Raw genomic sequence first — 21,371 nt, forward strand, 5'->3', positions numbered from 1 at the left:
CAAAAAAACAAAAAACAAAACAAAAAAAATGTAGCCAGTCCTTAGGCCTAGCATCACTTGTACTAACTGTTAGGTCCATCCTAGACTTAAGTGGCCTATAATCATGTATTGTTGTAAATGTCACAGGTTTCTGATCTAAACAATACTGAGAGGAATAAATGAAAATGCAAAGGATATACTACAGAGATGCAGGAAGAAATCAGGAATGATGATGGGGTTGGTTGCTGATTCTGCAACCCCACTCTAAGAAAATATTAAACATTTTATTAAACATTACCAGGTTAGAAATTTAAAGTCTCTTACAAAGATTATGAGATTCTTAGATTCAGAATTTGAGTACAGAGGAGAATCTGGGTGCAATCAATGGCTGGAAGGAAGAAACTCATTAATTTCCCTTGAGTTTTTTTCTTAGGTCCCTCAGACTTGGGCAGCACAAAAACAAGAAATAGATAGGTGTAGAGCCCACTTCTCCACTAAAGTCGTAAACAATCTCAGACCATACCTTTGGGGCTAACATCATGAAGTACCATGAAGCTCCTCTCTAATTCTTCTCTCTACCTTCCAGAAGAGACAGCAGAAATTTCTGCCCATTTTTAAGATACTCCAGATGGTTAAGGACCATTATTTCACTCATTTGTCATCTTCCTCTACTTCAGCAAAAAAAACAATGTTGGAAGAACAAATAAAATCCCCAAGATGGAAAGAGAAGTACCACGGTTAGCCACTGGAATGAATAGAGGCAAAAGCATGGATGCTGCCTCACATCCATCCTATACCTCCACACAATCTACTAAAACCATTCTTGTATTTGTCTTGTGGAAAACAAGAAGTGATCAGTGATTCAATGACTATAGGTCATCTTAAAAGAGTTGTTACAGTAATAATAAGAGCAAGAACTACCATCACCAGGTATGGTCATGATTCTCATCTACCAAAACCCTTAAAGAAGCTGCATCTATAGCAAAGATCTTCAAACTGCTAAAACATCTTGACTGTAGAAAGATGGAATGTTGTACATCTAGAGCCAAAATTATTTTGGGCTATCTTACAGACTCTAAGAGCCATTTTCCTTAACTTTAGTATCTGGCCTAATATCTTTGTGACATTTATCTATCACTGAACTTACCACTGAACTTAGCAGACCTCTAGCCCTACCAACTCTCCCATAAGGATGCTATCTGAAACCTATAAGGTTTCCTCAACTTGCTGTAGACTGCCTACCTGATTGTCCTACCCATGTAAGTGTTCAATGTATGACTTTCTGTTATATGATTTATGACTTTCTGTTATAAAAGTTCATGTATCCTCTCCCAGGATAGAACATGTCATTCAGGGTAACTTAAATCCATGGTCCCAAGCCATGGTTACCTACATTTGCTCAAAATAAACATTTTTCTTGTTCCCTATAAAGCAAAGTTGTTATTTTACATTGACACCCTTTAGGTTGAATACCGCTATCCTCATGTAAATAAGCCAAATCCTTTATCCCAGCCAGGATGACAAGCTGGGCATGGTCACCTGTATTTCTATCACTCTGGGAGGCTAGGAAGATCACATGTTCAAGTTCAGCTCATGCAACTTAATGACTTAGGAAGATCCTGTCTCAAAATAAAATATTTTAAAAGGCTGGGGATATAGTTCAATGTGAAGGCCCTAGGTTCAATCCCCAGTACATGTCCCCCTATACACACACACACACACACACACACACACACACACACACACAAGCCAGGATCATTTGGCTAAAAAACTTTAGTTTTTATAATTTGCAAAATACCGTCCAACACCTGGAAAGTTGGCAAACAATATTCCATAAACAAAACTAGAAAGAAGTTTGTCTTCAGTCCTACTGATCATTCACAAGCTCAGGCTTACCCCTTTCTCTGTCAAACCTTCCACCAGGAGTAGATATCGAACACTTGTTGGCAGCAGTGACTTTAATCTCAAAATTAGAATGATTTGGCTTGGAATGAGAGTATTTGAGAAAAATATGGTACTAAAAGTGTGGCGTCAATAGCAATTTAGTTGTGAAAATTGTCATTTGTACTAGTATTTCTCTTGACATTGCCAGTGTTTGGATTAATACTTAAAGGAACAATTCTCAAGAGCATATTAAAGCTTTAAAGACAACTGCAGAGGGGGAGAAGGGTTAAAAATCATGTCAGACCCTTAAGCTCAGAACACTTTTGAAGCAGCAGATAAACTACTTAAACTACAAAGTTGCTTAGAAATTACCATATTGGTGAATTAAACCATAATTAAACCATAATTTATAGTGAAATAGACCATAATTAAACCAAATTTATTCATGATTTATGAGTGAATTAAACCATAATTAAGGCATAATTTATAATTTATTAAAACCATAATTTATACTTAAACCATAATTATAAATTACTTATATTAGTGAATTAAACCATAATTTAAACCATTAATTTATTTTTTATTAGACCATAACTTATTAACTACCATATTAGTGAATTAAACCATAATGTAGTGAATTGAACCATAATTTATTGGTCCCAACAATGCCTCATTGATACTTCCTGGATAAGACTCACTAGCAAGTAGCCTGGTTTCTCAGTAGAAAATAAAGACAAAAATGTATGATCAATCATAAAACTGCAAAAGATTTATAGAACATTTTACATAAAAGAGTTCTCATAAGGAATCTAACATTTCTGCTTATCACGTTGTGAAGATCTGCACTCAGAATCAGTGCATGGGATTAGTCTCTTCCAAACATTAGAGTAAATTTTCTGATCCCCAACACAGCACAGGATTTTTAAACAGATAAAGACATTCCATAAAAGATATCTGAGTGATGATATCCAAAATAAAACTCAAATATGGAGGATATATATTTTGTTTTTTGAGACAGGGTCTCACTATGTAGTTCAGGCTAGCCTTGAACTCAAGGCAATCCTCCTGCCTCAGGCCTCCTGAGTGCTGGGATTACAGGCATGCTCAACTGCGCCCCGATCAATTAAATGGCACTTATTTAAGAACTAGCATTTTAATCAATATGGTATAATGGTTAGAATCCCATCTGAATCTTCATGAAACAACACAAGTTACAACTATATTATTAAAATAGCCTTAACTGTCCACATCTGCTGCAAACCTAGATCAAACTTTTTCACCCCATGGACTCTGATGCCATATCCTAGCCTAATGCTTCACTCATTAATGATGAAATCAGCTTTCAATCTCCATCTGTAACTGTAAATAATGGCTTTGATGTGAAGCAATGAATTGTGAATATGGGAAGCCATTGTTTTATTGCTTAGTCACATTCTTCTAATATCCTGGTCTCACCACAAGTGGCTAATCTATTGAATCTTTTGCTTATTTTCTCATTTTCCCCAAGAATTCTTTCTCTGAGGAGTTCTGGCACATGACAAAAAGGACCAATAGAATGTATCTCATGACCCTGTCCCTGATCTAATGATTTTTCTTATCACTTTCTTACCACTGTCTCTCCTCATGACTGTTTCCTTATTTAACTATGTCTCCACAACTGGTAAAGACACCCTTACTATTTCTTACCTTGCAATAAAATATTACTGAGTTGCACCAAGTAAGCCCAAGTCCCCTAAAATCTCCTTTAAAGACAGCAATCATTGGCCTGTCTTTCACTACTATCCCTGTTCATGTGCACATGTGGAACAGAGACTATTTTAGTTCACGAGTTGGGTAATGTATGAAAATCTCTTCCCGGTGTCAGTAACAGAGGTATTCTAGTACATTAAAATAAGCTCACCCTGGAACTTTTCATTGCATTTATGGCTAGGATGGAATGTGGATAAAAATTTGGAACAATGAGTACAATATTAACAACATTAATGGTTAATGGTTACATTATGGTTATAATACTAACATTACTGTACTTACTGAATCACCTAATTTTGAAAACTATTCCTATTTTATATAGTTTGCTTAATATTAAACATTTATTGAGTGCCTACCATTTTTCAAGCATGCAAGGTACAAAAGTAAGAAGCAGGGTATCATTCACACTTGAGGTACCCACATCCTAGTCAGAAGAATGCTATGTGAAAAACCAACAGCAAAGGCACATCTGCTGAGCACTCCGTGCTGCAGAAACTGGAAAATGGCGGCAGAGTGTGTCAGCCAAAGGGAAATCATCTGAAAATGATCACACGAAACATTCTAATTTTAATAGCTGATAGACTCCCTACGTAAACATATACAGTATTATTCTTGGACGGTATTACTATTACTACACACAAATAAAACTATTAAAACCTATGATCATTCTGTATTAGATGTCATTACTTCATTCACATTTAATATTTTTTGTTGTTGTTGTTGTTTTGTTTTGTTGGGGACCAGGGATCGAACTTGGGACCTTGCGCTTGCAAGGCAGGCACCGGAACCACTGAGCTAAATCCTTGGACCCACGTTTAATATTTAAAGAGCGTATTCACAAATAGGGACCTATTTAAAGACTTCTTTTTTGGCCAAAGAAAACTTGTTTTAAATACTGAATCCTTATTCTTTACTGCCCTGTAATGGCAGAGCAGATAAACCACTGATAGGATCCAACCCAAACCTTTTTCCTGAATTCACATGTTGCAGGGCTCCTACGGCAGGTAGCCAGGTAAGTGGCAGTGCTGGGAAAGTGGTTCCTCTAGACGATTTCGAATGTGCATTTTAAAATGACTCTATCATCTAACTTTTTTTTTTCTTTTTTTTTTTGGTACCGGGCATCAAACTCAGGTCCTTGCACTTGTGAGGCAGGTGGCAGCGGAACCACTGAGCTAAATCTCCAGCCCAAAAAATGACTCCATTATCGAGGCACATGATTTACACGCTCCAGGCCAACCTAACACATTGTCATCAACAGCATTTGGACTGGGGTTGATTTCTATCATCAAATCTCTACAGCATCAAAGTCCAAATGGTTTCATCTGACTCTTGTCTTCAGCACTTACAATCGCTGAGCTATCAAGTAAGTTTAGATAAACTGCTGTCTCTACATAGTCTTCTTCACAATTAAGAGTGTAAATAACTAAAATGTATAACAAGAGGTGCAGGCATCTCAATACACTGACAGCAAAGAAACACACCAGATGCCTGGCTCTGCCACACATTCTCTGTTTGGCCTTTGATGAGCCACTGAAACTCTATCTGCTATGTGACAAAATGCATGGACTATGTCTGTTCTGTGTATTTTGAGGGAAGAAAACATAAATAAACAGATCTGATCTACATACTTTCTAGGTTTCATTACACTTAAACATTATGAAAGATTCTGAAAAAAATGTCATTTGGAAATTTTCTCCACCCATCATCCAGGCTGTGAAATTCAAATCCCAGGGTCAAATCATTTCCAAACATCTGGAAAACTTAATCCACTTTCAGTGTAAGATACCGAGGCAATGAACAATTAAGCTATTATTAGTTGAATCATGTATTCTCCACTGCTACTTGCTGGGCCCTCTTGTTTTAGTGACACAACTATGCCTTGTAACCACATCTTGGCTTATAAATAATACAGGAATTGGAGATGCTCATTAAGTTTTAGAACCCTAGGGTATAGTGTATTATTTCAGATAAATCTACTACAGCACTTTCAGCAGGATATGTGTTCCTGAGCATATAAATAAGGAATACCTAGAAGAGTAAGACATCATTCTTCAAAATACTCCTTATTCAAGAACTATAGATATACACTGAAACAAAACTGCCCTTCACACTTAGAATACAAAACTTTCAATGCTAATACTATACTTACTTGTGACACCATACTGGATCTAACATAGACACACGTGCCATATGTATGTCTAGGTGAGTAACTCAACTAAGAGGCACAAAGTAATTGTGGCAAATAAAAAGCACACTATCAACAGAATCACTGTAGAAAGCCCAAAGAGGAAAAAAGAATAGGAAATCCCACAAAACAGGTCAAGTCAGTAACAAAAGCGAAATTTGGGCAAATCAAAAACCATTTTGAAGCTGAGTACGGTGCCACAAGCCTGTAATCCCAGCAATCAGGAGGTTGAGGCAGGAGGATCACTAGTTTGATGCCAGAATGGACTACACAGTGAGACACTATCCCCAAAAAACAAAACAAAACAATTAAATTGAGTAATTCTTTGTATGAGGGTCCAAAGAAACATTCCCAACATGTTTTTAAAGTAAAACAAGACAGGAAAACTAGACAGGACATCAGTGGGCAGAGGATCCATGGGAGAAAAGGTGATCTTGGCTAGCAGGGAAAAATTTTTTTTCACATCCTGTTCATTTTAATAAAGAATAAAGTATAAAAAAACACAATGAAACATTATTCTACATGCATAGTATGCTGTTCAAATTGTTGCAACTCAACTGTGCAGGAACTGAAGGAAACACTCCCTTTTATGATGATTTCTTCTGACTGTGGTTGAAGAAAGCACCAAAACAACCACTGGAAAGGGCTGGCGGGGCCTTGGAGTTTGCTGAGTAAAGATAAAGACTTGGAGGGAACATGGTGATGTGTGTAACATTATAAATAACCTCATCAAGGTAAAGACAGACTTGTTTACCAAATCCTTTAGAAGGTGCTTTGGCTAAAATCTGATGTTAGCTGCCCTTCGGAAGGAGAGTAACGCAACATAGGTGACTGTGGCAGAGAATATTTAAGCATTCCAACAGGACTTGGATAAATTCCTGAGTGGCAGAGATAAACTGAGGTTAATCCATGTCCTCTACAGCTATCATAGAACACAGCTGTGGCCCTGCTTCAATTTAAAATGCTAGCGCTCCACAGGACAGGAGTCTGGCCATGTCTATGTTTCCACATTACCTGAATTATAACAAGCTGTTCTGTCATAAGTACAACTGATGGTTGTATTAGAAGAAGTGTACAGGTCAGATATCACAAGCACCCAATTACCCAACTGGAAAATTCTGCCAATGGATGGTCCTTATCTGACACCTATAGGAGAAAATCTGGATTTACACTTCACCCACCAAGGCCGTGATAGTCTTGTTTATATGTAATACCCAGATGTAAGAGTAGAAATAGTTTTAATAAAGAAAATGTTGGAAGAAGCCCTAAGCTTCCTGGTTAACAGCATCAAAGGCTGAATCAGCCTGAGGTTGGAAAAGCCACTACACATTAGCTACGTGTACACCTTCTGCTAGTTTAGGATACCCAATTAAAACCTAGCTAGGATGGAGAACAGAAGAGCAGGGGGTTCACTGATAGTTCTACAGCAAAAACAACTCAGAACTGACAGTGAACAGACAGATTTTCTTTTTGGGGACTGGGGATTGGACTCACTCTTGCGTTTGCGAGGAGGCAGAGGAACCACCAGATTTTCTTGAAGTCATTGATTGCACTAGGTCATGATTTCTTATAAACAGTAACATTTGCACACCAATATAAATTAGCTGGATTCCTATTTAAATGGAAGTTACTTATTACATTTCCATTCTAAGACATAAACTTTCTAATGGTTTAGACATCCCTCAGAAGAACTTTTCTTTACTCAACGTATATATTTATTTGAATTTATCCAACAGAGAAACCTGTGATGGTGCTATTTGGGGAGAGCACAGAGAACTCTCTGTGTTTAATTAAAAGCCAGAACAATTATACTCATTAAAATTAACTATCTAACGATATTCTCCTCACATACTACAGTTATTAATCAAAAATGCAATCCTATCCAGTCTATCGCCCATTTGGCAGCATAGCCTCCTAGTGTGACAGAAACTCTCATTCAAGACAAGGGTATGTTCTAGGAAGTGTAAGATCCCCCAAACAAAGGGACCTTGGAAGTCTCTGTGCCCTACCTGCTTCTTAAAAGTAGCCTTAGTTACGGAACAATAACCAATCCTATTTCCAAAAACCAAAAATGACCTTCATATTTTTTAAAAAATGACCCAAGAGTTCAGTAAACCTTACTTCTGGCAATGGACTGGCTGGTTTGGTCAGGATCCCTCCAACATAAACGACATTAGGCAGAGTGGGTCTTGGAAACTCGAGTGCCACATCAGTGCACAGCATCCACAGGCTGGAGCCATGGACCAGGTCATACATGGACTTCTCTGGCACCAGGTTGTACTTCTGCATTATTCTTTCATATCTGGGAAGAACCAGAAAGCTGACTCCTATTCTAGAAATAAGGTAAACGCCGGTATTTTTCATCCTTTGCAGCAAGTTCATGTGGTCTGTGAGGAGTGAATTAAACTCTGGCACGTAGGCTAATGGAGCAGGAGCCCCTGCTTCAGCAGGATACCAAAGGCCAGTTGAAAATACAGCATATTTAACCCCTAGGAGATGAGCTATCACAAATCCACACATGTCATTTGGGTCCACCAGCAGCAGGTCAAACTTCTCTTTTTTCAGATTCTGGATTAGGGGCTGGTTGCCAACAATCATGTCACAGTTCTTAGTGTAATGATCTAGTATGTCAAATAGTTCGATTGCTGTCAACCTCCCAGAGAATATATTCCGCATTTTGGACTGCATGAAAGCATCTGAGGTGGTGCTGTTGAAAATCCCTGGGTAGCGCTGGAGGCTGTAATGATTAGATGGGGCGATGTCTCTGCCTTCTGAGAAGAGGAACACTGTGTGGTGGCCTCTCTCGTGCAATGCTGTGGCCAGCGTCTTGAAAATGTACATATGGCTTTCAAACATAATTGGCGGCACGATGATGATTTTGGCAGCCCTCGCTATTCCAACAGCACTCCACAGGAGCATGAAATACAGAGTGTAAGACTTCATAGCTGTAATGACAACCAGAAAATGACTTAAAAACAGAATAGGAGTTTGACCATTCAAAACAACCCCAAGCCTTTATTGTGAAAAATACCTGATGATCCAATGCTTTCAGAAATTATTCTAACATGCATTCTAATTAAACCTTTATTTTTGAAAATTAAAATACTTAAATACAGAATAAGAAGCAAAGTTAACATATAATGAAATATATTAAAAATAGATCATGTGGGAGCATAATTGCATTGATTTTAAGATGTGAAATAAAATTTCTATAAGGTTGAATGATACAAGAAATTTCTTCTTTCAGCAGTATCTATGAAACATTTCTTTATCTCCTAATTGAACATCGATGTTCATGTCAAGAAGAACCACTGTTTTGGATTTCCAGTTATATCAACACACATCTCTTACTTAAATCGTTTTATTTCAGCAATTACATTCCCAAACATCACCAAAGCATACCAAAGAGAGCATGCTTTAGAAAATAATTCATTTATGTAGTAGTTCAATAATTCCACAGAAATGACTATTTCTATTTCCCTCATAGAAAAAATGACCTTTAGTATGTATTTCCTCTTTACTAAATAAATACCACCAGTATTCTGGCAGGCTGTATTTATCCAATTTATACCAATCTGCTGATAAATATCAGGGCATATTTCAGAGAGAAACCTTTAATAGAAGCTCAAGAACTGCATATTGAAGAAGGGACTGATGAATGAGTATGTCCAGGACCACATTTCCCACACTAGACCTTTACTTCTGGTGCCAATGGCAAGTCAGATGATGCCGGTACACCAGATAGCTGGCATCTCTCCTACCTTTTCATGTGAATCTATTGCATGTAAAGTAGTTTCCATTGTACTTTCAGAAATAAGCATACTAGGTGTTGGGGCCAGAACACAACATCCCCTAACCCACTCAGCATAATTAATACTAGTATTCTAAAACCACAAATAGCAACAGAGAAAAGGTCTATTATAATTGCACTAGGCACTTTCACTTCAATGAACAATGCAAACTAGATTTATACATACATCACCAACATGACACATGGTTTTACTCATACCATGCATTAATACTTCATTGTAATTCCCACCATCTAAATAAAATTTCTCTACATTCAAATGCTGTAAGCAACCTAAAATCAAAAAACCAACAGCAGGCAAATGTTGGATTCTTCCAATATCAAGACTAAAATAATTATATTTCCAGAAGCTTTTAACTAACTCTCTTCTGCTCTCAGGAGAAATGAAAGTAATACACATTATAAACATATAATGTTAAATGTTTCTTGAATTATTATAGGGGCTTTAAGAATAAATAAATCTGGAGAAAGTACTGTTTCTATAGGAAGGTTTACAATTTCAAGGTCAATGAAGGAAGAGAATTAGCCAATCTTGGAATATGAGTTTTCCAGACATTTCCAATACTGCCTCACCAATGTGTCTCTTTGATGTAGTCTTTTTCCAGTTCTGAGGAAGAAGTAAAAAAATCAAGATTTTACTTAAATTTACTAAATTTTAAAAATTTAAATTAAATAAAATTTACCTTTCAGTTCCTCAATTGTACCAGCCATATTTTCACTTCTCAGTGGTCACACTAAGTTTAAATTTAAATTTACTAAATTTAAAAATCAAGAATTCATGTTATGAATTCCAGGGATGAGATTTATGCAAAAACAGGCATTCCAGCAGCTACCACATTCTGCTGTCACTGCCTGCTTCCAAGAAAATGTACTAAATGTTGGACTAATTAATGGCAGGAAACTACTGTCCCCTCTGGGTTTTGTATCTACCCAAGTGACAGTGGTACTCTCTGACCATAGTTAAAACAATTATGTTATAAAAAGTAACTAGAGGGCCAGGGATTTAGCTCAGTGGTTCTGCCACCTGCCTCTCAAGCACAAGGTCTCAAGATCTATCCCTGGTACCAAAAAAAAAACCCCTAGAAAGAGAATGTAAGTTAGTAGTAGGGAAACAAATCCTTTCAATGTGTTTCTTATTCTTCCTTATCTTAATTATTTTATTTCAGTAATAACTACAAAGTAAAATGTAATCATAAAAATTTTTTGTTTGTAGTGAACAAGTGTTTATGTTCTAGAATAGTAATGTCCATTAGGACTTTCTGTGACAAGGAAAATGTTGCATTTCCTTGCTGACAAATGGTATTCCCTACACATGTGTGACTACTGAGAAGTGGAACTATGGCTGGTACAACTGAGGAACTGAAAGGTAAACTTTATTTAATTTCGTTATATTTAGTTAAAAAAAATACAGATTCTCTACAGAGATTCCAATACTCACTATCCATAAATACCAATATTCTTGCGGCAAAAGGCTTTTAAAAATATCAACTATATCCTCAAATGTCTTCATCATTCTGATCACCAACAAAAACAGCATCATTTTCATAGGCTTATTCTTCTATTCAAATACAAAATTAATTATGATAGATTACAATGGCACTTTAATATAAACATCATAAACACCATTGTGGTGAATTAAAAAATGACTAGCATAGCTAGCAACAACCATTAAGATTCTTGCTAGTCCAGGATTTTCTGAGTGTGTACTGGAAAAATGGTCTTATGACATATTATATTATATCATACCCTACTTGTAATATTGCTATTTTGTGGCACTGAGATTAAAACCAGGGGTTCATACATGCTAGGCAAGTGCTCTATCAAGCTACAGCTATACCCACAACCCTTTTTAGTTTTATGACAGGGTCTTGCAAGTTGCCCAGGGTGCCTTTAACTTGAGACCTCCTACCTCAGCCTCAGGACTGAGTAGGTGGGATTATAGACATGGACCACTGTCGTGTGGCTTAATGTTCCCTTTTAAACCTGAGTTAGGGAATTATTTACAAAATAGGATATGGTACCAAAATGTCTTAACCAAATACGAACACTTAGAATTTTGTGTTCATCAAAACACCCAAATAAGAATTAACTGACTTATAAACTGGGACTGATAACATGAGTATTTCAAAACTCATTTTCAGTACATGACATTTTAAACACTAAGAATAAAATTTTTGTATGTAAGGTAAAAAAAACAAAGTTTCTTCCATAATTACACTAGGACAGGGTTCAATGGAGTGTTGAATGCAGTACCACCCAAGCAATCAACAAAAATATGAATCTACTTCTATTAATGGTTTTCAAGCTCAAAGTGTTAAGGACAATGTAAAAATTCCCCTTCAATATCTATTATTTAACATAATTCTGAATGTTCAAACATGTAATAGAAATTAAATGAGGTATAAAGATCAGAAAGAAGGAAACAAAAATAAGATTTACTGAGAATAATAGGATTTTCATGAAAGACTACAAGAAAGGTCAAAATGAGTCCCATTTAACACACACACATATATTCTGCTCAAATCCAAAACTGCTCTAGAATAAAGTTTTTAATTTTTAAAACGATATTATGCATGCATCATATATTTATCTTATAGTTTAATAATTATCTTACATACGATAACTATGTAATAACTAAGAGAACCGTCACTACACTCAATGACAGCAACAAGAATATGAAAGGGGGGGCGGGGATTTAGCTCAGTGGTTCCGCCACCGCCTGCCTCACAAGCACAAGGTCCGGAGTTCAATCCCCAGTACCAAAAAAAAGAATATGAAAGGGAACTGGGAATTAGGACTTGCTGGACGCCACAGAGAGGCAGAGAAGAGATAGCCCTCTGCATGGTTCATAGCCGAAAAGATAAAGGGCAACATTTCTCCACCTCTCTAACTGCTGGTTTGAGTTATATACATCAGTTCTAGTACATAACGAGAAGCAGAAGTGCTTCTTCTAATGTATGCCCTTACGGGTTTCACTTTTTACCTTTGACAGCGGCAGGGTGACTGAATACCCTGGCTGCCGAGAACTCACGAGTTCCCAGGCTATGGGAGTTTTAGTGGTGCAACTGGGAAAGTCCTGGGCAAACTAGCGCAGGTTGGTCACCTATAGCTCTGACCCTGTCGGTACCTTTCTTTAGTGATACTTTATGAGCATCATTTCATTTATACTGAGAAACTACACAAAGGCAAGAAGAGCAGTTCCAATGTAACAGAAGTCAGGTTAATTATGTAAAATTAATTATGACTGGCTATTTGCAAGTAAAGTAAAAGCAAGGAGTTCCCTAAAATCACATTACAGAACAAGAACTTCTTGGCTTGGAGTGGGGAGAGAAGAGAAAATTTAAAAATTAAGCCCACCTGCTGTGGACTTATTTGCACCACCAAAAACCAAATGAAAACAAAAAGTCCAGTTCCCTTGATTAGGTTTTAATCTGGGTGATAACTGTACACTGTGAAAACTGAAGGTGACTGTCGCAGTTACAAATGAAGATAAATAACTAGATTTTCAAAATATACCACTTTCCTAAATGATTTTTATTCATTCAGAAAAAAATAAATTTGCAGGGACATGCACGGTTTAGCTGCAGAAAAAAACTACAAAATATTGAATATAAAGGAAGAAGAAATTTAGTTCCATTTCATAAATTTAACACAATAAGTTGATCTAAGGCTCAATGTCAAATTTTTTAGTTAAAATTTCTAACACTCATTTTTGCTTTTTAAAAATGTTTTTCTCTAATAAAAAATCATCTGAAAGTGTTTGATGGAAAATATTCTATTCATATTATTTACATTCATTTCACTAACTTGTCCTGTTATAGAAAATTAGGTTAATATAAATCTCTCCATTAGGACATAGGGAGATATTTCTTTATACACAGAAAATACTGAAGGGAATGGACCATTCATGATACCATTCAAAAATTATACTATTCTGAACCGGAGATTTTGATCGCCAAGGAGCTTCCAAAATCTGACTTTTAAAGAAGAGATTAGAAAGAATGCTGCTGTTTTTGTTGCTTTTGTAGAAACTGAAGCTAGCTGCACTTACCACTTCTCGCTACAATTACAATACCTGCATTTATCTCCTTTCTGCCATCTATAGTACAGGTGTTAAAGCTGTAATGGGAAACTCAAACCTGTTCCTTATCAGTGGGAGCTGGCTTTGGCCACCTGGGGAGTTTCTCCACAATCATCAGGTAGGAAGGCAGTAAGACTGTGAGACGGAAAATAGGGTAACAGAGCTATCAAGAGACACTGCACTCAGCACTTTGTAGCCATTAATGCTTGATAATGGTGATTAAATTTAACTATTTAAAACACAAATATAATCGCCTAATGAAGTAAACCTCAAGTTTTAGGTGCCAGAAGACTGCAGATCCCAGGATCTCCTCAGCAGATAAACTGTTGCTAGTGAAAATCCCAACAATCTGCATTTCTAAAAAGCTGGAGATTTTTGTGCAATTCTCCACCAGAATGACTGATAAGGATCTAGTACTTAACATTTAAAATGCAATATGAGAAACACAATGAGGGAGATGTGGATCTAACCTACCAAGACCTGAGTTAAAGTCAACTGTTCTGGAGATTCAGAAAAGCATAACTACATTCCTGAATACCAAGGAAAATACAATCAACAATTAAGCAATCCCCAAACACAATTTGAAAATTTCCTGTTACAAAATACCTATAGTCTCTCAGGAGCACATGAATAAAGCTTTAGTATTTTATAAACCAGTGTGAACTATTAGTTCACAAAGCAAAATACTACTATAAGGACCAATTCAGAAGCATAATTAAGATAATTGTTAATGAACACTTAAAATTTGGGGGTTTGGATGTATCATATTTGATAACCTAAAAACTGTCCTTTCAGTTTATTCAAGTAGTTTAAATTATGAAAATATGGCATTTTACATGACTTATCCTGAAAGGAAAAATAAAAGTTAAAGTAGTGGGCCGGGGATTTATTTAGCTCAGTGGTTTCACCGCCTGCTGCGCAAGCTCAAGGAGCTGAGTTCAATCCCCGGTACCAAAAAAAAAAAAGGAAAGTAGCATTCATATAAAGATCCCATAATCAATAGCCTTTCTAATTTAGCTCAAGTTGTTTCTTTGGGCCTAAATTTCTTCACCTGCACGTGAGGCTATCAAACTGAAAACTGGGTTTAAAAATTGGTTTAAGCCAAATGTGGAAACACATACCTGTAATGTCAGGGACTCAGGAAGCTGAGTCAGGAGACTGCATGCTTGAGCTCAGCTTGACCCATTTGATAAGACAAAATTTTTAGAATGGACTGGGGATATAGCTCAGCATTTCCTAAATTAAATCCCTCATATGGCAAAACAAAATGTTTCTTGAGATTAATATAATTATATTCACAAATTAATGGGGTACTAAAGAAAAAAGAGCAACGAAATTACCTTGGTTTTAAACTTTATGTAATAAAGAATCTTTAATATGAACACAAATGTTATAGGCACACTATTAAAATAGAAATTGGGGTTTAGTAGGTCTGAAGTGGGAACCTTAAATTATTTATTTCTGAAACAAGCTCCCTGGTGATATAGGATATTGCTGCTATATGGAGTGAATGTCCTTTAACAAGACAGGATTTAGTAAACCCAAAGGTAAAACAGTCATAAAACATGGTTAAACAGTCAACAATACCAAAAACCTATGGAAAAACAAATTATTTTTTAATCAGACATATACAAAGCACAATTTGCCTAAAGCATTAAAGGACTTAATAGACCTAACATACAATTTTTAATAGACCAATATGTAGCAGGTGAGCCAACCTTTAAATATATGGCTAAAGTTCAACTGTGGCTAAACATTATCATCACCCGGGGAGACTTTAAAAGCTAGAGATGCCTGAAAACCTGCCACCCCCAACCTAGTTCAATTAAATCAGAATTTCTGGAGATGAGACCCAGGTATTAAAGTGTCTTGCCTTTTTTAAGGCTCCCAGGTGATCATAAAATTGAGGACCACTAGGCTACACTTAAGGCAATAACGTGGCAAAATACACAAAAATAACAAATCCAAGTTGTTCTTTTTAGTATCTCAGGGAGTATGTGGGTTTTAACTGAACTAAGAATACCTGTCTTAGTTACTTTGCCCACTGCTGAGTCAAAATATGAGGCACCCACAACTTAAAGGAGAAAAAGGTTTATTTTGGCTCACAGTTTCAGCTGGCTCCAAGGCAAAAACAGCATGGCAGAGGGGCCTAGTGGAGAAAAACGTCCTCAACCCATGCCAACCAGGAAGCAGACAGAGAAAGGAGACGCTAGAGACAAGAATACACCCTTCCAGGTCACGCCCCAGTGACCACCTCCAACCAGGGGACCTCCTAATAGCACATCCAGCTACTGAACTTATGAATGGATGAATCCACTGGAGTACAGTGACCCCATGATCCAATCACCCTCCAAACACAAACTGTTCATCCAATGAGCAAATGAACTGACTGCATATTTGGCATCATAGATGAAATGGGTTTCACCAAGTAAAATGCATGAAAAACACGTGGATGGCTTGCTAAGCCAAGGATTAATGCACCCACCTTGAATTTCTAATTCTGTAGATCCAAGAGGGGCCCAAGAATCTGCATTCCTAACAAGTGATGCTGATGCTGTGGACCAAGAACCACATTCTGAGAATCACTGAAAGGATAAAAGTTCACAATCTAAAAGAATACAATTTTCCTTTTTAATATAGAAAATGGTGCCTTTACAGAACTACAAGTCTTTATCACATTTCTAGTTTTAAAATGCAGAGTAAGGTATGGGTTTCTCTGCAGTTTCTTAAGACAAGCTTGGTACCAGTTCTCTCCATCTCCAAGCATCTGCCTCACATGATCAACATTAACAAACAACACGGAAATCTTTTGTTTCCAATCTGACCTCATCTTTTAACAAATGAGAAACTTTCATCAGTCATGAAACTGAAAATGAGGCTTACAATTCTGACAGGTGTATGCTTTCTCTAAAAACCAGATGCTCTATGTTTTAAAACATTGCATTTTTACAACTCTTTCACTGAGATTTTAATTAATGAAATATAGCAAGTGAATTGGGGGTACTCAAACAAAATTTTCATCTACTCCCACAATGAAACCCTTTCATAGGTGGGGGAACTGCTATTAAATAATCATTACAAGAAAGTCTTAAGGTCTCAAAAATGTATGATGATCACAAAAAAAAAAATTAGCATTGGGCCGGGGATTTAGCTCAGTGGTTCCAGCTCCTGCCTTGCAAGCGTAAGGTCCTGAGTTCGATCCCCAGTGCCAAAAAAAAAAAAAAATTAGCATTGGATGAACTTTTAACATTACCAAGTCACAAAACAAGTTTCCATGTAATGTCACAGACATGTTTTGGGGCCAAAAATTTCTTGATAAATATTAACAACAATAAAAAATTCTAGGTATTTTCCTACTCAATTCCTTGAGTCCTCACAGGTGAAAATAACAAACCTCCTATTGTTGTCTCATAAAATTCCGGGAGACTCACCACGAGAAGCATGTTAAAGACTTAGATTTTAAAGCAGCAAAGTGATATTAATCCGCAAAAGAAAAAGATTTTGGTAGATTCTGCAGAAAGATATAATGCAATTCCCCTCTGACACCTCATTACTACCGGTAAAAAGTACAGCTTTGTGTCTTCTATATATCAAATATTCACTCCAATGAAGTAAGTGCAGAATAATGTTGTGTATCGTTGCCAACTGTTGTAAGTCCTACAAAAATAATACAAATATACTTAAATATTGGCCCTTAATGTTTGTTAGAAAATCATACCAAGTATGTTAAATAAAAACATGTATTTTCATTTAAAAAACAAATCAGAGTTGCAATTTCAAAACTAAATATAACTGAGTCCAAACCCTCTCATGTGTAGTGAAAGGGACAAAATCTCTAGGGAGTGGTTATCTAGCATCACATAACTAGTTCATAGTTACTCATTGGCAGAGATGAAACTAGCACTCAGGTTTCCTGGGTCCCTATCCAGTATCTCTTACCTGTACTCTATAAAAACTTTCCAAGGGTCTCACTGCCATATGTCAGAAAGTAGATCAACTTTTTCTTGAATTCTAAAGTACTCAAATCAAAGCAGCAGTATTGGAAAAGCCTGGGTGATGACCTTAAAACTTTATACTATAAAACCCTTAAAGAGCTACAAAGCATAGTGGCTCTAAGGCAGAGAGTTCTATCACATAACAGGCTGCTTGTTGGATGAATGGCTGAATTAGTTCTTAAATATTACAGACAGTCATTGTACTGACCTCTAGGAAATCAACACATCTAGTTCAAAAATGTCTGTCCTTCTATCTCCTCTGAACAGGGGAGCAGGAGTAAGAGTAGTAATATGATTACCTTTAAGTAGTATTAAAATAAGCTAAAACATTTTTACCGGCAAAATGGTGAGAAAGCAAAAAGCATTTAGAGCCCAAATACGGGCTGGACAACTAATACACAGGGTGATATTAAAAAATTAGGTCTGAGGGCAGGGCAGACCCCTATCCTCTCTAAACTCCTGTCCTCCTTCCTGTCCCCACACCCACTGAAAGCCAATAATCAAGACCTAGCCTTGCAATTCCTCTAAAACACAAGAAACCTTATCTCCAGAAAGGGAGACAGGCAGCAGGGAAGAGAAAGCAAGCAAGGGAGCCAGGAAGTCAGCAGAGCTCAATTCTGAGCACTGTGCAGCTTAGAAATCTGAAGAAAAAGTATACCCAAAATCACATGCTCAGGAAATCTAACTTTAGGCCTGGGGATTTAGCTCAGTAGTGCCGCCCTGCTTCACAAGCAGAAGGTCCTGAGTTTGATCCCCTGGTACCAAAAAAAAGAAAGTCTAACTTTAACATAATCACCTCTCGATGCCTTAAAGAATGATCTAAAATTGACAAATAACACAAACAAGCATCACTCCTTATTAATAGTTTTCTTGATTTCATTTCTTTTCCTTCCATTCTTTTTTGTTTCTTTTTTTCCTTTCTTTTTTCCTTAAGATATTTCTGAACATGTACATTTATTCTTATTCCTGTTCCACTTCCTACTACCCTGCTCAGAAAGAGACAGAAGGGGAGGCATTTTGAACCAGAAGAACTTTGGGAATTATCAAAGAAGGAACTGAGCCCAGAAAGAGAAAAACAATCATTGTGCCTGGGTTGGTGCACTGCATAAAATGGTAAAAGGGGGAGGGGGTCAGAATGTTTTCGAAGTTACTTTTTTCATCTGAGTAATCGCTCCTTTCTCCACTATTTCATGATATCAGGCATACTTATAATTCAGATGTAAACCCCAAACAAAAACTATATTGCTGTTACTACTTCGTTTTATTAGCCTTACCTAGAATAGCTCTGAATGTACTTCCATCTAGAAGTCCCAGGTAAATTTCAAAGGAAATCCTACCAAAAGCTTTAATTTTTTAATAAAGCATTCCATGAAACTATACCATAACCGTTTTGCAGATCAGACTTTTCCACCGTGACTACATGAAGCAGCAGTCTGTGCATAATGTGTGTTGCTTCCACACACAACATTTCATTTTAAAGCAAAATAGGGGAATATTTTAAGTTTGAATGATGCAAGTTGGGGAGGGGTGAAAAAAAAAAACAACAGGGAAAAAGCATCAATATATGTATAGGAAACTAGGGGATTCCCTACCTCCCTGCCTTGTGAGAAACCAGATATCATTCAATGATGTTTGAGTATCTTATCTCTGGTAAGTAGTGTTTGTCCAGGGCAGTTTATGGGGAGATAAAAAGGGAGACTCTGCCTCCTAAAAGCTCACTCTCCTTAAAGGGAGGATTGAACATATTTAAGTACCAAACTATCATCAATATTTGCGACAGGAGAAATCAAGTAAAAGTGAAACTAGAAAGAACAGAGGTGAGACTTGACTGTCAAAACCTGAAGAGGTGAGAATCTGAAGGTATAATGGGGGGGGCAGAATATTTCAAGAAGAATATCCTGAAGCAAACATCCAAAGGATTGTGGAAGCCTGTAAGGGGGTAGGAGAAGATAAATGGGGTGATCAGATCAGTATGCAACTGGACAATAGAGAGCCCTGAAGGTCTGGCTGAAAGATAGTGAAAATGAAGGAGGAGCGGTTGATAGAAGATGTGCAGGCTGGGACCGGGGATTTAGCTCAGAGGTTTCGTCACCTGCTGTGTAAGCACAAGGACCCCAGTTTGGTCCGGTACCAGAAAAAAAAACAAAAAAACAAAGAAGATGTTCGGGTCAGCAATAAAGACAGCTGACTGAGAGTAATGGGAGGGATCAAAGGCCAAGGGAGTGGCCAGAAAGAAGCAATAATGCAGTCGAGGTTAAGTGACAAGGGACTGCACAAAGACAGCACAAGGTGAAGGAAAGGTATCAAGGAAAAATGGCTAGGGGCCAGACTAGATACAAAGGACAAAGGAGAGGGTAAATCAAAAATAACACCAATTTGTCACTGACTGATACAAATAAGGACAAGTTTGGAAGCTGAGTGCGAACTTTAGCCTTTTGAGAGTAGTAGGTGAGAAACCAGAGCCAGAACTCTAGATCACCTGTTTATAAATAAATAAAAATCTGTTCCATGGGGTTGAATCACCTCACCAAAGCAGTGAGGATATAGAGAGAAGACTGCACAGTTCGCTGACCAAATATGTTCTTCAAAATGCACATGAAGGAAGCAAAGGCATAACCCACAACCTAAAGAACAGATAAAGAGCAATTACAGGTGGTTCTGAGAGAGGTGGCAATCTCAGCAGGTAAGAAGAGAGTTAGTGGAGGTAAGGGGCTAAGCTAGATAATGGGGTCAAGGTCTTAACCCTGGGGAAAACTTGGCAGGTGGTATGGGGCAGTTCAAGAATGTTCCTGTGAGCAAGAGGAACCAGGACCTGCAGATCCTAATACTAAGTCCATCAGGGATTGTCCTGGTAACCTTGCAAAGTCACTCTTTGCCCCCAAATCATACTCCATAAAACACCAGTAGAGACCAGACAGTGCTCAAGGGCAGAATAAGGATAAAATAATAGAATGTAAGTGTTAGGAGATTTGCTAAGTACAAAAAACACTGTGTGGATATAACATTATTATTTAGGGAGGAATGAGTATTTCTCAAATAAGGTTAGTGACAGAGACACTCACTACAAAATTTTCCTACCAATACTGCTAGTGTATACCCTCGCCCCAACCTGGATGGTGGCCCTGTTTTGGACGCTGAATACCACAGCATGCATTTGTTTTAATTACTCATCCCCAGCTTCCTGGTATGATACACTCAGCTTACGCAAAGCCCAAATAGGACAATGAAATGCTGTTCTTTTCCTCTTGAGTTTGAGGGGTTTTTTTTCTTCCTCTCCAGTATTGTTTTTCCCTTTCTCTCACCCTATCTTGTTCTTACTCTCTTTCTTACTTCCCCTTACTCCCACTCTATCTCTATTAATACATATAGGCAGAAAAGTCTACAAGATATTTGCAGAAGAAGGAGAAAACAGAGTTGGTAATCAGCATTAATATTCCTTAAAACACCTTCACCCCTTGACCTTTATCCCTAACTTTCACTGCTTTCTCCCCCTCACTAAATGGAGACCTGTTTGACAAGTTTCCTCCAAGCCCTGCTCTCCTGATTGGCTTAGTGAGAACAAATGGTCTAGGGGCACAGCAGAGCAAATGCAAAAGGTATGTAAAGCACAAGGGCTTTCTTCACACAGCAAGTCAGCAGCTGGCATACTGCTTACTCAGAGCAGTGGTCTCAAAACTGTGGGACAACAGC

General features: G+C 37.3%; 1 protein-coding gene across 5 annotated transcripts in view; it reads right to left on the reverse strand.

Moving 5' to 3' along the window:
- The window catches only part of Ugt8 (UDP glycosyltransferase 8), a 93,753-nt gene that overhangs the window by 63,834 nt on the left and 8,548 nt on the right, over nucleotides 1-21,371 (reverse strand). For 4 of the 5 annotated variants that reach the window (XR_015446540.1, XM_087199256.1, XM_004870034.3 and 1 more), the window contains exon 2: nucleotides 7,919-8,742. Coding sequence is in view for 4 of the 5 variants with exons in the window: in XM_087199256.1 (XP_087055382.1) it covers nucleotides 7,919-8,740 (822 nt within the window). In the remaining variant the exon portion in view is untranslated. Of the gene's footprint in view, nucleotides 1-7,918; nucleotides 8,743-16,171; nucleotides 16,241-21,371 lie in introns of all 5 variants that reach the window. The other variant, XM_021248465.2, reaches the window with a different exon arrangement.

The sequence above is a fragment of the Heterocephalus glaber genome, unplaced genomic scaffold (assembly GCF_053883595.1).
Source record: "Heterocephalus glaber isolate CG9 unplaced genomic scaffold, H.glaber_assembly_v1.0 deba00001690, whole genome shotgun sequence".
NCBI classification, from domain to species: Eukaryota; Metazoa; Chordata; class Mammalia; order Rodentia; family Bathyergidae; genus Heterocephalus; species Heterocephalus glaber.